General features: G+C 38.2%; 1 protein-coding gene across 2 annotated transcripts in view; it reads right to left on the bottom strand.

The window, feature by feature from the left end:
- The window catches only part of LOC117303668 (cGMP-dependent protein kinase 1-like), a 61,080-nt gene that overhangs the window by 29,882 nt on the left and 13,323 nt on the right, over positions 1-17,875 (bottom strand). For both annotated transcript variants that reach the window (XM_033787923.1, XM_033787924.1), the window contains exon 3: positions 420-1,434. In XM_033787923.1, coding sequence (XP_033643814.1) covers positions 420-1,075 — 656 coding nt within the window. In that variant the 5' untranslated portion in view covers positions 1,076-1,434. The remainder of the gene's footprint in view (positions 1-419; positions 1,435-17,875) is intronic.

A 17,875-nucleotide genomic window follows, 5' to 3' on the forward strand; every position in this document is an offset into this window, starting at 1 on the left:
GTGTGTGTGTGTGTTGTGTGTGTTGTGTGTAGCTATAACCGATAGGATAAACACCATGTGTGTGTTGTGTGTGATTCTTAATCATCATGTAATATTATTAGTATTGGATAATATTTTTGTCAATAATAATCTGTTTCGTTTCAATCAATATTTTGATTTTAAAGTTACAGATTTTGTCGTGGGGAAATAATAAATACTGTAATCGTACATGCATGGTTGTACAACGTGGATTGTTGATACAAATAAATAAATTACAATTACATCCAAATTAAAACAACTCAATTCAAGACAATAGGCCAATAGGCCTTGGTATGATTACAATGCCATTGCATCGCGGGAGGATGCTCATCCCACAAAATATTAATATTCAAAATAATTTACAGAGAAAATGTAACTGAAAAAATTGTGTTGTTATTTACCTTGAATCCTTTTCGTATCTCTGTAAGTTGTCTGCAGATGTCGACGTCACGTTATTGTGAATACCACTTTCTCCGGAAACTCCTTGTTTCTTGTTTCGTTCCTTATTTCCTCCGGCCATTCCGTGTTCCTCTGAGATCGTAGACATGATATCCGGCCGGACCACATCTTGAAGTGTCCTCTGCTGCAACACAGAACGCAGTTTGTGCACCTCCTCTCGAAGTTTCCCGATCTCGCTGTCCCGTTCCGAGATGACACCATCGCGAGATTTAATCTGCTCTTTGATGTTCTGCAGTTCGGTGTCCTTTTCCCGTAAATCCAGAGCCAGTCGAGCCACTCTGGCTTTCAGTTTGGCCAGGTCCGAGTCCTCACTCTTACCATTCTGCGAGTTGGGTGCATGGGACCGCGATTGCGATCCGGCCCCATTACCCATCGTTTTGGTGACGACAAATTTGCTGTGAGCTCCGCTGCCCGGCGTGCTGCTGGCAAGCCCCGTGCCTAATGCGGCAGCTTTCTTCCCACTACCTTTCGTGTCGCTTGGTGGCGACATGAATAATGAATAATTAGTAATCACAAACGTCAGATAAGGTATGCACAGCACTGGATTGGGGGTTTGTGTATAAAGGAGGTTGCGCTTGACTGACTTTTTTTTTATCATCAATTGAATCAAATAATACTCTGACCTTGTATTGTAATCACGAAAATCATAAAGTTGATCAATTGAATGTTGCTTGCCGACGGGTATATTCAACACTACGTAGTATAAATATTTGTTTAAATTTTGGAATAAAGATACAGTTTTTGTTTGTTTAGTTTATTAGATATGTATCATTTGATTCAAGCATTTGCAGTGTGTGGTGTTCGACTCCACGCTCGGAAGCAATTTCTGAGAGAACTCCAGCCGAGTGTCAAGTGTCAGAATCATGCATGGGCACTCGCGTTGTCCCGGTGCTGGTTTAAATACTGCTGTGTTTGTTGTCAGTTTGCACAGCCACCTGTTCGATCCAACTTCGCTCCCTGTATAAAAACGGAACAAATACAAATTGTTTAATTGAAGGGAAGGTACACGTTTGGTAATTACTCAAAACAAATGTTAACTGACTTGGTAACGAGCATTGGAGAGCTGTTGTTAATATAAAACATTGTGGGAAATGACTCCCTCTGAAGTAATGTAGTTTTTGAGAAAAAGGTAATTTCTCACTAAAATAATAAGTCTTTTATTCTGATCTGAAAGCACACAAATTCGTCCAACAAGGGTGTTTTTTCTTTCATCATTTTCTCGCAACTTCGAAGACCAATTGAGCCCAAATTTTCACAGGCTTGTTATTTTATGCTTATGATGGGATACACCAAATGAGAACACTGGTCTTTGAAAATTACCAAACGTGCACAGTGCCTTTAAAACAATTTAGTTAAAGGCACTGGACCAGTACACTTTAATACAATTGTTAATTACTCCAAATAATTGTCAGCATAGAACCTCACGTCCATTGCATTTAAAGACAGTAGACACAATTGGTAATTGTCAAAGACCAGTCTGCCCACTTGCTGTATCTCAACATATGCATAAAATAACAAACATGTGAAAATTGAGCTCAATTGGTCGTCGAGGTTGCGAGATAATAATGAAAGAAAAAACACCCTTGTCAGACGGAGTTGTGTGCTTTCAGATGCTTGATTTCGAGACCTCAAGTTCTAAATCTGAGGTCTCGAAATCATATTCGTGAAAAATTACTTCTTTCTCGAAAACTACTCAATTTCAGAGGGAGCCGTTTCTCACAATGTTTTATACTACCAACCTCTCCCCATTATCTCGTTACCAAGTAAGGCATAATGCTAATAACTATTTTGAGTAATAACCAATAGTGTCCACTGACTAAAAGGCAAGATTTTGTGCTTAACAACTCTATGAAATTGACCCCAGAATACATACAATTTCCGTGGCTGTAACTGATGGTAACCGCGGCCATTTCTAGCTTTGCCAAGAAATATGCTAAGCAGAATTTTCTGTCAAACAATTCTTTAAAGTGGGAATGTGTGGCAACTGTAGAAGACATTCTGCTAGAAAATCGAGTAATCAAGGCCTGGTTCTTGATAATTTACCTCGACTTCGTCTCGGTAAAACTATCAAGAACCAGGCCTAGTTGGGATTAAACCACTAGTTGAAAACCTCTTCACCACACATTGATTCCCTTGTTACTGTACCAGTAAGAATAATAGTTTGCAAGGGTCCAATGAGTTGGTAATTACTTTTGCATCGGGGATAAGTAAACAAGTTAGTTTTTTACCACAGATAATAATCACTGTATATTTTCCCGAGTTCGACTAATTGCTTGTTCATGCGAGTTCGTAGAGAGTCCATTATAATGTTGATGGTAGTCAGACAACAATCGAATCAACTTGTGGAGTGGGCCTCAACGATGGTGGCCCGTGCATGATTAGTTATAAATATGAGTTTTGACTATATGAATGACAATAGACTGGTTTTGCTTGTGTTTTTTTTTTTTTTTTTTTTTTTTAAATGTTTCAGTGCAATCACCTTTTTATATTGTATAATTATATTTTTCTCGTTGGCAGGGGTCTGGTTTTACACATCTTTTGATGACAGTTTTTATACTTGTGTTTTAACCTTGACAGCCCCTGTACAACTTGTAACTATTGTGTATGTCTAAAGATTTAAAATAAACAAATAATAAATAATACTTTAAAAAATGATAGAAGTCTTGCATAATGTCTGATCTGTCTTCAGGCATGTATGCTTCGTTTTTGAAAGGGAAAGGGCACAAAGGCATGTTCTCCTTGGTGAAGGGCACCCTATTAGGAAAAATGAACATTTCTACTGGAGCATTTCAAGGGCACGATGGCAATGGCCAGGGGGCACGATGGCAATGACCAGGGGCACGATTGCAATGAACAGGGGCACGATGGCAATGAACAGGGGCACGATGGCAATGAACAGGGGGCCAGGGGGCACGATGGCAATGACCAGGGGCACGATTGCAATGGACAGGGGCACGATGGCAATGACCAGGGGGCACGATGGCAATGAACAGGGGCACGATGGCAATGACCAGGGGGCCAGGGGGCACGATGGCAATGACCAGCACGGAGGCAAACGCTTTCGTGGCCTCTGTAGAAAGTTATAAATGTTGAATGGTCATGAATTATGAATAGCATAAGGAGTTATAAATGATGCATGATCTAGGCGTCATGAATAATGAATGATTCTGTCATGAATAATGAAAGATCTGTCATGCATAAAGAATGATGTATAACGAGATTTACAGAATCAATAAAGGGAGGTCGCAATTGTTAGTTTTTCCATCAAAATCCAATAGACTTATCAGACAATCGGAGTTATAAATAACCGTGTAAACAACTTCACACATCACATGATTCGAGGCGACAAAAAATAGTCAACATACAGCTCAGTATATACAGCTAATAACGCTCAGTATTTGCACGGTGTGTTGACTCTATACATGAATATACATTGTTAGAAATGGGCCTGCTTTGAAATTAACCTATTTTATTTCATACTTCCCTTTAAAGACACTGGACACTATTTTTAATTGTCAAAGACCAGTCTTCCCACTTGCTGTATCTCAACATAATAATGCATAAAATAACAAACCTGTGAAAATGTTTTGCTCATTCGGACATGGAAGTTGCGAGATGAAAGAAAAAACACCGCGGTCACACGAAGTTGTGATCTTTCGGATGCTTGATTTCGAGACCTCACATGCTAAATCTGAGGTCTCAACATCAAATTCATGGAAAATTACTTCTTTCTCGAAGACTACGTCACTTCAGAGGGAGCTGTCTCTCACAATGTTTTATACTATCAACATCTCCCTATTTCTATTAATCAAGAAAGGTTTTATGATCATGATCATTTTGAGTAATTACCAATAGTGTCCACTGTCTTTAATTATTTCTGACTAAGCAAGAATGGTTTGCGGTAACACCATGAGACGTATTTGACTTTAGCGCTATTTTATTTCATATTCCCCTGATTTTATTTCAAACAAAAAGAGAGGTTTGCGGTAACACCCAGTGAAAATCTCCTTGTTGAGTATAGTGTTGGTTCTGAAAAAAACCGGTGGTTTACGACTCAACGTTTTGATCAGTATGCTCTGGTTATCTTGTTTTTTGGTTCTTTTTTTTTTTTCTTTTTTTTTTTAGAAACACCACCACTCACCTGAAAAGAGATGTTTACATGGTGTTACCGCAAACCTTTTTTAGTTACATTTCCACATGCACAGTTTAATATCCTACTAATAATATTATTTCCATAACTTATATTATTTAATATTTTACATGCCTGATTCTTCAAGGAGGCAACGAAGGCGATTGCCTACATGCGCCCTGGCCATTCATTGCCTTGGTGCCCTTGAAATGCTCCAGTAGAAAATTGTCAATTTCCTCATGTTCCTTTACCATGAGTAGAAAGTGCCTTGGTGCCCTGCCCTTTCAAAAACAAAACTAAGCGTACAGTCCTGATTTTAAAAATTTGGGATCCGTAATATTATTGTTTGTTCGGTAATATTATTGACCGACGTGAATATTGCCTCTCAGGCCAAATCACTCTTGACCGGGAAACTTTAATCAACCGAGGTACGTCTCGCCCAGGGACAACCGGGAGAATCGACGCGCTTCCCCCCCCCCCCCCCCCTCTAACCAGTTCTGATAAGGAGCCTCAAATTGCAACGAACCCGTAAAATGTCAGCAACACCCTACAGCTATGCATGCGTTTAGTTTACCTGCTCCTGTAAAATATTGTATCCTTAATTAATGAAACCTAATTAGTAAACCAGGCAAGAAGTACACCACCAAGTAAACCCAATGGCTAGTATTATTGAACTGCCTTTCAAAGTTAATATGTCGCGTCAAGATAAACCGAAGACGTGTGCTGTGATCGTGCTGAGGTGCCGAGCCGAAACATACAAACCGAAATTAAAAACTTATAAACAGATATTTTTTATCCAATAATTGTCTATGCTGCTTGGAAGCCAAAGCCTACCAAGTATTTATATCGATAATTATAAAGATAAAAGGGAATGAATATTACAATAATATTATGATATATTATTTTGAAAGTGATTTTGTCAGCCTTTTTACTATAGATATAGATCAATGTTTACAGATTATTTTGGCATATTTTTTGCTGTTTTCTTTGTATATTCTAACATGGTTCTAACTTCTATTTTTATTTGTGATCAAGGGTCCCCATTTTTTATTGGTAATGCATGCCTGTTCGGGGATACCCTTTTTGAACCACAATATATTTTGATGTTATGTAGAATAAAGGTAATAAACTAAACTAAGCATATACAAAACAGGCATGTTTTTCTCGGAATTTTCCCGATGTTATGAATCTCTCATTGAGTTCAAATGTTCATGAAAGAAGTACGGTGAACCTTTTCATTTTATGTCACTTATTTCGGTCGTGAAGCCAAGGGATTTTAGGGGGTATCACTTTTTACCAGCCAAGAACCCAAACTGAGAGAATACAAGGACGGAATAAGTGGCCATACACATGAAAACAAAAATCCACATATTTGTCAAATTGCAGCTTTGTTTTTCGTGTGATTGGCAGAATCTGTAACTTCTTGATTTTTAACAACTGAGAGGTTCTGGTTCTAGAAGCGAGGTCCCGCCCATGATGAGTATTTCTTCCAAGGAATCTTCCTATTTCACCACACACAGATCGCGCAATCGCATAAAAGACTTTCTCACCGTTATGTTTAGATGTGGCCTATAAACCAAAGCAAAGTTAATATTTGTTTGTTTAACACCAAGCTTGTTATTTTCCTACGTCGGGGTTTGTTCATTTTGGATAAACTACTTTTGTTTATAATGATGCTGGTATTATTATGTCAATCTTAGTGAACCACCAAGCTATGGTTCAATTGCCGTTGTCATAAATATCAACATTTTTACGCTGGTATATATTTTCTTTGTGGTCGAGTACGAAGTGTCTTTATGGGATAATAAACATCAACCATCTGTCTATCTGCCAGTGCCATTTCGAGTTTAATTTTGTATTATTATTGAGTAATTTTATTGAGTAATTTGACATGTAGTGTCCCGGGACTTAAAGCAAGTTTAATCTACACAGTCACACAGTAGAACACATGTTGAATGGAAGAGAACAAACATTTGAAGTAATTCTTGATTTGCAATTGATGGATTATTCTACTGCCTTTGTCAGTTTCTATCTACCAGAGTGTTTGTTCCTTTAAGTGCGCGCTTAATTTTTTTTAGTGTCACTTCTTGACAGTTTCTTGACAAAAGTCCAACCAGCGTCATTAGGTCTAATAATATGGGGAAAAAAATTGGCAGTTCGTTCGTGGCAATTTACGGGTTCTTGACTTTACGTTAAAGAAAATGGACGAGAAAGTGTAGATTCGTGGATAGAGATTCTATCCACGAATCTACACTTTATAATTATTCTTGGTGACTGGTTTGTATGCAGTATACGATTTTAGACATGGATGATAAACTGTTATAGCGCCCTCTGCTTGCTGATTATTGAGGACGGACAAGTAGTATAGCGCTCTCAACGGTACAAGTTGGAACGCCATCTCTGCGTGTGAATGCGTTATTATGAAATAAGAATGGCACAGTGATCTATCTGTATTAAATTTATTATGAATCACATGTGAAATGTATTGTTCAAAAAAATATTTCTGTTCACGTTGATGTTGCACTTAAACACCATGCCTTTCTCACTGCGTACTAAACAGTGCATGTATTCGGATATAGCAAGCTTGACAGCAAAGGCGATTGTATCCATGCCCACTGGTCATTTTTTGGTGCCCGTGAAATGCTCCAGTAGAAATTTACAATTTTCCTCATAAAGTGCCCTTTACCAAGGAGAAAATGCCTCGCTGCCTTTGACGTTTCAAAAACGAAGCGTACAGAAAACTGACTGCTTGAAGCTATCTACAAGGATAGAAATTATTGTCGTATACTATGATATTGATGATTGAAATAGTTTATACTTATAAGTTTTGTTCCAAATTTTGTTTCGCATTTGTGAAATGTTTAGATTCTTGTTTGTGTTTGAATGCTACAAACCATTTGAGCGGGAGTCAAAATGTAAGCATGCTTGTTTGTCATTTAAACATGTTTAAAAACTGGGTACAGCACATTTATTTTGTTCAAAGGCGCTGGACCAGTACTTCACCAGACGGATTTCACTTTTTGTATCTCTGAGAGAGACATAAAATAACAACTATGTGAACATTTGGACTCAATTGGTCATCGAAGTTGCGCGAGAGATATGAAAGAGAAACACCCTTGTCCCACAAGTATGTGCTTTATTAAATTGAGAAATTAGCGCTTTCTCAAACGTCACTTCAGAGGGAGCCGTTTCACACAATGGGTTATACTATAAACAGCTCCCCATTGCTCGCTAATGTACCAAGTAGGTTGTTATGCTAAACATTATTTTGAGATTACAAAAAATATGTCCAGTGTCTTTAAAACTCTAAACATATTTTTTAACAGTGTTAGTATGTACGCATATAGACGAAGAGGGCAAAACAAGTTGAACACCGAGGAGGTGTTGTTGAGTTGAAGATGAGATGGGGAGTCCGATAGGCATGACCAGACGGGAGGGATATCTCAGAGTGCTTCAACATCACATCTTAAGTGCGTATGTAGGAGGAGCAATGGGATGATCAAGTAGAACGTGGATGTGAAATCTCAAGAGTCTTAGAAGATGCCTCAGGTATGAGACGTCTTACAAGAAACATCCCACTTTTAAACATGTCGCAGGAGGCCTGTGGGGAGAGTTCGCCATCTGAAGAAATATCTTTCGCTTTTAGTACAAGTTAAAGGCACCGGACTCTATTGATTTTTGCTAGCATGAAAACTTACTTGGTAACGAGTAATGGGGAGCTGTTGACAACATAAAACATTGTGAGAAACGGCTCCCTCTGAAGTACCGTAGTTTTCGAGAAAGAAGTATTTATTATCTCGCAACTTCGACGATCAGTTGAGTTTAAATATTAACAGGATTGTTATTTTATGCACATGTTGAGATACACCAAGTGAGAAGACTGGTCTTTGACAATTACTTATAGTGTCCAGTGTCTCTAAGACAACTATATGAAGGTTATCTTGGTGTAATCGTTATCCAGTCTTTAAAGGCACTGGACACTATTGGTAATTACTCAAAATAGTTGTTAGCATGAGAACTTAATTGTAACGAGCAATGGAGAGCAGTGTTGAGAGCAGTATAACACATTGTGAGAAACGACTCCCTCTGAAGTAACGTAACTTTTTAGAAAGAGGTAATGTCTTACTCAAATACTAAAATACTTCAGCTGAAGCCTTTTATTGTAATATGCATCTGAACGCACTCAAAGTAATAAAGGGTGTTTTCTCTTTCATTTTTTCTGTTGCAAATTTGATGATCAATAATTGAGCCCAAGTTATCCAAGGTTTGTTATGTTATGCATGTGGTAGGTAATACACCAAGTGAGAAGACTGGCTTTTGACAATTACCAAAGGTGTTCTGTGCCTTTAAAGGGAAAAGAGATCTTACGGTTTAAGACAACGAGGAAGGTTATCTTGATGGTATCGTTATTCGGTCTTTAAGGAACTGTTTCATTGCTGGACAGTTTCTTGAGCTGAAACGGTTTAGAGTGCGAGGCAAAATTGTCAAGATATTGAGCTTAAAAAAAACCCGATTTTTTTTAATTCGTGTTTAAATAAACGCCCGTTTTTAGTCTATTATTATATAGTACCGTATGAGCTTACTGTTTCCCTGACATTTTTAAAAGCACTCCAGAGGGAGCCGTTTCTCACAATGTTTTATACTATCAACAGCTCTCCATTGCTCGTTACTAAGTAAGTTTTTATGCTAACCAGTATTTTGATTAATTACCAATAGTGTCCAAATTCGGTAATGTGTGCTCCTCGTTGATCAATATTCATACTTCTTCAAATGAATAGTTAGTTTTTGCCCATTAGAGCATTTCTTTCCATCAAAATAGATTATTTTTTGCGAACAAAATTTTGCTTAAACTTTTAGCACGTCATTTCAAAACTCAATGTACTTTTGATTTGACTACTAAGCACCATCATTTCGAGATTAAATTTTCTGGCATCGTATCAATGCATGATGATTGATTGATTGATGAAAAGTGGTTGTCTGCCAACATTATCAAAATCTCTAATCAACTCAGACCATTTGATGGTTAGGCCTATAATAATTGTATTAAAATTAATACTTTTTTTTTGCAAACATCATGTCTTTAAAGTCTCGCCACCTGGGGAGTAGTCCAAGTTTGTAATTTGACGTACTTAGGATGAGTAAGTAAGCAGTAAGAAAATCATGTTCCAACTATTCAGTTGGGATGTCAGACATTATCAAACAAAGTACGGGAAACAAAGAGCGGAATCCCTTCAGACTTCATGGGTGATATTAACAGATCTAACGGCCGGAGAAATCCTGTCCCTTCATCCCATAATGCATTCTGAAGTACCCGGGGAGCCATTTTGAATGTCATTCACCCCCCCCTACGTCACGAGGGGGGGGGGGCTTGTGCCAATCAAAGACGTCTTTCACAAGGCGTCAGTTGATACCCCAGTGACGTCAGACCCGCTGCTCCAAAGCGCGGTTTTGTAATGTAATTTTTGAAGAAGGAAAACAAGGGAGAGGGGAAAAAGAGTTCAATTTAATCTTTGAAAAGCTTGTACCAACGGGGAAGTTTATACGCAACATGTTTCAGAGGGACATAAGGGAACGCGTGAAAACCAATCACTACGGTAATTGGATATTTTCCCCCCTAAAATCCATGATGGATTCGAACGTGTTTTTTGTTTTACCTTTAAGGAACGAAGTAGGTCCCATAGGAACACCATTAATGCATCGTATTTCTAACGAGGGCTTATGTTGTGCATGGATTGCAAATACATACTTAGGGGTGATGGTAGTCTTGCTGCTAGACGTGTCTCGTTTCCTTTTCACGCACACCGCGGCCAATTCACCGACAGCGCGCGCACCGACTCACCTGACTTATAGTCCACTCACCGTCCCGGAGAAACCGGGGCGGTGAGTGAACTAAAGTCAGGTGAGTCGGCGCGCGCGCTGTCGGTGAATTGGCCGCGGTGTGCGTAAAAAGGAAACGAGTAACGTCTTGCACCAAGACTAGGGTGATGGCAGACCTGTGGTGGATTTCACAAAGAGTTAGGACTAGTCTTATCTCGAGTTAGGACGTGTTACTTGTCCTAACTTAGGACTAGATGTACGTTTGTGTTATCTCTTAGGACTAGTCCTATAGTTAGGACTAGTCATAAATCTTTGTGAAGTCGACCCCAGACACATTTGTTTTGCTGAGCAGAGTGTTCATCGTACTACTAGCATTTTTACATCTTGTAATAAGGGAGTTTGAGTATACGACGTGCACATGCAACAATCATGGGTACACTTTTTGTTTGTTTATAAAGACACCCACTGCATGATCAGAACAACAGCTAATAATAAGTAACTCTTTGCTGCTCTTGCACTTTGACAAATTCAATTATTCATGGTTTATTTATTAAAACACTGCAATACAGCGGCTAAAAGCCGAAATGTACAGTTTACAAAATAGTCATTAAAATCATCACTATTATAATAAAAAAAAAAAAAAAAAAAAAAAAAAAAAAAAAAAAAAAATCAAATGTATAAACATACAGGCAACAAATTTGTGACAGAAAACATTAAAGAAACATGTTTAGTTGCCCGGATCGGTCGAGTCGATCACCGAATTCAAGCGACTTTTATTCACAATTGACACAGCGATTGTTATTAATATCGAGATAAGTGCTACTGGTTTTACACTGTTGTTCATAATGGGAGACTTTTGGGACGCTAGGTGGCAGCAGACTTACCAGGTAAAATCCATTGTTCTCGGTCATGTGCGCACGCTCAGAACTACGTAAACAATGGAAATTTACCTGGTAAGTCTGCTGCCACCTATAGCGTCCCAAAGTCTCCCAATGGACATGAGGACAGGAAAAGATTGGTTTATATTCAGTAAAACTTCCGCCAACAGTAGAGAAAGAGATGTCAGCTCTCCAAAAGTATGATGCAAGGGTATTTGACGTGGATAGCTATAGACAGCGGTAGTAGTTACTCTAGTCTCAGAAGGAAGGGGGATGGCTGCCTATACAAGAGCATCAAATCAAACTACTTTCATCCGTGCTCAAAATGGTGTCAAAAGAAAATTACAATCAAGGCCAACAAAGTGAAGCCATTTCAAATCTACCTCTTGATAAAAAAAAACACAGTACCGCGATGATTATTATGCTACGTGGCGTTCAGGTTTGGTAATTGGAATTCTAGCGCTGGAAGCAAACAATCTGTCGCTTGTTAACAATTCCGTATTTTTGGTTGACTTTCTGGCGATAGCTGTAGGGATGAAGGGACCTTTTCGAATCCCCCCAAAACACACACAGTTTCAAAGGCACTTGGAACGTTAGGTGACCGAAACAATAAGAAAACCATTCACAGCAATAGGAATAGTGTAGCTGAATTCACAACATAGCCCATCACTCTCAAAATAAATGGCAGTAAAAACTTACTTGAGAAGACGTACAACAGCTTTCGAAAGTAGGCCTATAACATAAATTTGAATATGATTTCACTTCGAAACTTTACTGTCAGATACGTTTCTCAGACTGTGCATACCTAACAGGAATTATTCTTATTGCGTGGACATGTCGGCGATACCTCAAAGGAATGATACTGTGTTGCGTCGAACAATGGATGCGGGTTATTCAGTATTCAGATCAAAATTCGGACAGGTTTTTGACCTTGCAAAATTATTGTCAACTCAAAATATAATAGTTATACTGGATTAGTCAGGATAAAATAAAAAAAAATGTTTTATTTTAGTTTGAAAGCTTACCGATTACGAAGTTCATGCTATACAACCTTTTTTTGTCTGATGTGAGGTATTTCCCTCTGAAGTGAAGCGTATTCGGGAAGTGCAGTATCAGAAAACACTTAACCAAAAACAGCCTAATGTCGGTTGTTACAACTAAATTTAAAGGCACTGGACAATATTGGTAATTGTCAAAGTCCAGTCTTCTCACTTGGTGTATCTCAACATGTGCATCAATAAAAAACCTGTGAAAATTTAGGCTCAATTGGTCACTGGCAAAGTTGCGGGAAAATGATGAGCGAAAAAACACCTTTGTTGACGAATTTGTGTGCTTTCAGATAGGAATAACAGACATTCTATCTAGAAGTCTTTTAATATTTTATTGAGAAATTACCTCTTTCTCAAAAACTACGTAACGTAAAAGGGAGTCGTTTCCCACAATGTGTTATCTCAACATATGCATACAATAACAAACCTGTGAAAATTTGAGCTCGATTGGTCGTCGGAGTTGCGAGATAACTATGAAAGAAAAAACACCATTGTCACACCAATATGTGTGCTTTCAGATGCTTGATTTCGAGACCTCAAATTCTAAACTTGAGGTCTCGAAATCAAATTTGTGGAAAATTACTTCTTTCTCAAAAACTACGTCACTTCAGAGGGAGCCGTTTCCAACCTCTCAATATTACTCGTAATCAAGAAAGGTTTTATGCGAATAATTATTTTGCGTAATTACCAATAGTGTCCACTGCCTTTAACACAAGACTCAGGTGTGTTTACATGAAAAATAAACCCCATCACAAACTTTAATTTAATAACGACTGGCTCATGGTATGTGACAACCAAATTGGACACATGATTTAATAACATAGGCCTAACTATATTTGGATAAGTGCGAAAACAGAACTCATATTGAGTTATTGACACAATTATTCCCCAAGGCTGTCTGTAGAATATTGTTAATGACACCACGAGAGGGCGTACGTGTGAACAGGAGATATGAATTGGGACAAATCGTTTATTACTAGTTTAATTAAGGCAAGACTTAAAGAGACACGTTGCCTTGGATCGGTCGAGTTGGTATTTGAAAATCGTTTGAGGCCGTTTGTTATGAAATGCAAATGGTTATATGTGATAATTTAAAAATAGAATAATTATAATAACCCACAAACATGCCCCGAAATTTTACGGTTTTCCTTTAACGTAGCAGTTTTCGAGAAGGAAGTAATTTTCCACGATTTGTTTTTTTGCGAGACCTCAGAATTAGATTTTGAGGTTCCGAAATCAAGCACCGACGACCAATCGAGTTTAAATTTCCGCAGGTTTGTTATGTAATGCATATGTTGAGATACACTATAAGTGATACGACTGGTCTTTGACAATTACCAATAGAGTCTAGTTTCTTTAAGGAATACCTTACAATGTGTCACCTCAAACCTTTCTTTACTAAATACATGTAGTTTTTAGTGACGATATGAGCAGGTTTTTATAAAGGCAATTATTTGAGTTCTCTCATTATTATTGGTCCAACACAAAACGGTAGAACATCCTTTACGTGTGAAGGTGATTATACCCTGAAACGATAATCAAGAGATGTCCTTCGGTGATTCAAGAAGCTTTGCCAGCTTTACACCCTGTCAATGTCTAATCAAAGTCTGTCACTCCTTGTATCCTACTCAATATCATTGCACAAACAAGGTACAGGGCTTTATGAGACGTCCACGTAATGGTCAGGACAATCTCACTTTAACAATTTCTACGGCAGAGGAGTTAAGCCTAGTTCGTAGCAATGTACTTCTTTTAAGGCGGGAAAATATTACCAAATTGTGTCTTTTCAGCTTTAGAGTGATTCATTGATAGCAGCTTTAAGAGAGAATTATCCACGTATGTCAGGACAATCTCACTTTAGCCATTTCTACGGCTGACGAAAGTTGCCTTGTCCGTAAAAATATTCTTAATTTTAGGCGGGAAAATACAAAGTTTAGTGAGACGTTGATAGAGGGAAACGTCTGTCCTGATAAAAGTTCTTAGCTTCGGGTTGTCAATTTGATTTCTAACTCTCTAACAATATTCTTCATTCGGGCGGGAAACTGCCAAGTTGAGTGCTTTTTTTACTCTCCTTCTTCTTCTTGTGAGTGAGACGTTGATAGGGAAACGTCTTTTCTGATAAAGGTTCTCTAAGCTTCGGGTGTTCAATTTGATTTTCTAACTCTCCGCCAAGTGTCAAGGCAGTAAATAATTGTCACTTTTCATCCCCGGGAATTAAATCAGTCAGTTCTGAGGCAAACAGAGCATGCATGGCATTCAACATGAACTCTTGTAGAGTTTAGAACTTACGGGGATCGCCGGTGCTCAATACCCAACGATGAAGCCCATATCTGCTGCAATTTTTTCTTTAAAGTCACCTGGAAGTGGCATTTTTTTCAAAATAAACAGTTATTTAAGGTTTAAAAAAATCAGTTCTTATGTTATTTACAAATTTAAGAGTAGACCCCGACCCGAGAGGGCGCTGTTCGTGACGTCAATCGAGGCAGACTTGAGTAAACATAACTGCAAAGTACATGTACGGACCAAGTCGTGAGTTGTGGGTAGGCGGAGTCAGCCCCCCAAACAACTTATATATTTTTTAAACATATAAATCGTGAAAAACAATTACTAAAAAAATAGTTTTATTGTTCGTAAGCATATACTCTTATGTTTGAAAGAAAACAATTCTATTTCCAGGTGACTGGAAGGCACACGTTGCATTGGATCGGTCGGCTTGGTCTTTGAAAATCGTTTGAAAACGTTTGTTATAAAATGCATATGGTTAGATTAGATAATTCAGAAGTAGAATATAATGTAATATTTTCAGTTTAAACAACCACCAACTGCAATACTTCTCTTTAAATCAATTTTCTATGGTAATTTATTTTTGTGAGTCGCCAGTCTCTGACGCTACTTTAAAGATAGCTTTGGAAGTTGAGAAGTTAAGATGGGGAAGCTTTTGTTACATCGACAGTGAAGCCGCTCCACAAAATATCTTTACTGGTTTTTTTTTGTGAAGTAAGAAGGATGATGGAATGGATTGAATTTTTTGACATTTTTTTAAATCGAATTTAAGAATATTTTTTCTTCAGCTTTGCAAAAAAGAAAAAAAAAAAAAATACGAAAAATAAAACAAGTGTGTTAGACAATCTAGTGACACATGATAGTTTTGTGTATGTGCAAATTGATTACAGTTCAGTAGATTGGGAACAGTCAAAATAGAAGAAGTAAGTCCTCTGGGGGTTTTCTAGCGGCAATTTTTAACATACTCCTTTGAAATTGTAAACCTTTGCACTTTTTTCCCCCGGCCACTACGCTGATTATTAGGGATCGGGATTCAGTTATTGTTGATGCACTCCTATGTTGACAAGTTAGTGTTTTGTCCACACGCACAGACTTTACTCATGCCCATTTCAGAGAAAATACAGCAATCGCTTTGTTTGAGAATCGTCAAAACTTGGATTACGTACATTTTTATTGGTTGTATGAGCTGCCACCATCACATAGTCATTTGAATACATTTGAATACATGAAACAAACCTGTGCAATTTAGGCTTAATCCTAGTAATGCCTATTATCAGAGAGAATACAGCCATCGCTTAAAGCCATTGGACCCTTTCGGTACAGAAAAAAAATAAAAGTTCACAGATTTACAAATAACTTACAGGGTTTACAGAAGGTAGCGGTGAAAGACTTCTCTTGAAATATTGTTCAATGAAATGCTTTACTTTTGAGAAAACAGTAAAACAATAGCAATTCTCGATAGCGAGAATTACGGATTATTTTAAACATATGTCATGACACGGCGAAACGCGCGGATACAAGGGTGGGTTTCCCGTTATTTTCTCCCGACTCCGATGACCGATTGAGCCTAAATTTACAGGTTTGTTATTTGATTATAAGTTGTGGTACACGAAATGTGGGCCTTTGACAATACTGTTTACCGAAAGGGTCCAATGGCTTTACACAACTTATTTTATCGATATGTTGAGATACACCAAGTGAGAATACTGGTCTTTGACAATTACCAAAGGTGTCCAGTGCCTTTAATCAACATCTCGCTTAGTTGGAATTGATAAATTATGATTAGTCAATGATAAGATTTTAGCAGTCACACAGCGCTTGATTAACCAAACGTGGTTCACCGTAATGGGTTTCAGAAGGACATCCAAGTGTGGCTTCACAAATTTCGATCTCGTATAATGCCAATCGATCGCTTTGGCAGATTATTTGTTTTTTTCCTCTGCAAATAAAATCATGGGGGGGGGGAGGGCGAGTGTTGGTGGTCATACTTAAGTTCAACCTCAAATCTCATCAGTACATTAATGGTAAGATTTAAACCAAAAGTGAAGGTGCGCTTGAGTAGTGAAAACATCAGCAAACGGCTCTCGCAAAAAAGAGCGGGGAAAAATGATACACCTTAAAAGGTATGCCGTGAAGATGCTCAACCTTTAGTGGAAAATGGCCGCTTCACTTAGTATAAAGCGCCTAAGGATTTAAACACCCAAGTCAGTTCGAATTATCGCGCTATACCTGTTTGCCGCTTTTCCCCGTGTAATTTTCCCTACTGAAAGCATAATTTGATGTTGCTTGGCTGGAGGTAGCTGTGGGCACAGCCTGAGTTTTTGAATTGAAAGTGTTTTAGTAGACCTTACATGTACTTTCGTCATCTATGTGGCCCTCTTCGAAACCACGAGTTCGGCTTTGGATTCGGCTTCAGGCTCTGTCCTCTTGTCTGAAGCCCTAAGCGCGTATACACAAGGCATGCGCAATTATTGTCGAAACAACCGCAAGGCCAAGCTAGCCTGAGCCGAATCCAAAGCCGATACCGTGGTTTCGAAAAGGACCAAAGGCGTGTTTGAGGTTAAAAAAAAAGAAAAAAAAACTGTGAAAGTACGCGGTATCTGATATCACCCTCCCAGGTCAGCCGAAACTATATGATAATTTTTACAAAGTGTCTGTTTTTATTATTTGACAATCTCAATAATATCATGAACTCTTGATCCTTTATTAGGTCCTCGTTCGTCACCCTTTGTAACTCCTATCATTATTCGTTAGCAATCTCTGTCTTCCTTAGTCTTTTCTCAAGACGTTTGGTGGCAGGCCACGTCTCGCCACCATAAAGACTGGACAGGACGCACGGCACAATATCCACCTTTACATTTGGTTTGGATATTCCTCCATGATTGAATAATTTCAATTCCATAATATGTAAAACTGCATGGTTACCATCGGGTTTTCAACCATCTGACTCCGACTGGAAAACAAGGCTATACTACAATACAATACAATGGGTTTTTATATAGCGCCATTTCATCTAGACCATGTACTCATGTATTCATGAGTTACCTCTCTTCAGTATAATAGCAGTCAGTAACTTTCCTGCAAGTTCACCAACAGATTTTCAACAACTTGACTGGAAAACAACTTCTCGAAAGAGCAAAATCTGCCCGGCAAGTAGATACACACACGGTGTTACCGCAAACCAAATATACATGGCAAACAATACTGATGTTTTTCTTATTTACATGTTCATTTCTTCAGTG

This window comes from Asterias rubens, chromosome 20 (assembly GCF_902459465.1).
Source record: "Asterias rubens chromosome 20, eAstRub1.3, whole genome shotgun sequence".
Lineage (NCBI taxonomy): Eukaryota > Metazoa > Echinodermata > Asteroidea > Forcipulatida > Asteriidae > Asterias > Asterias rubens.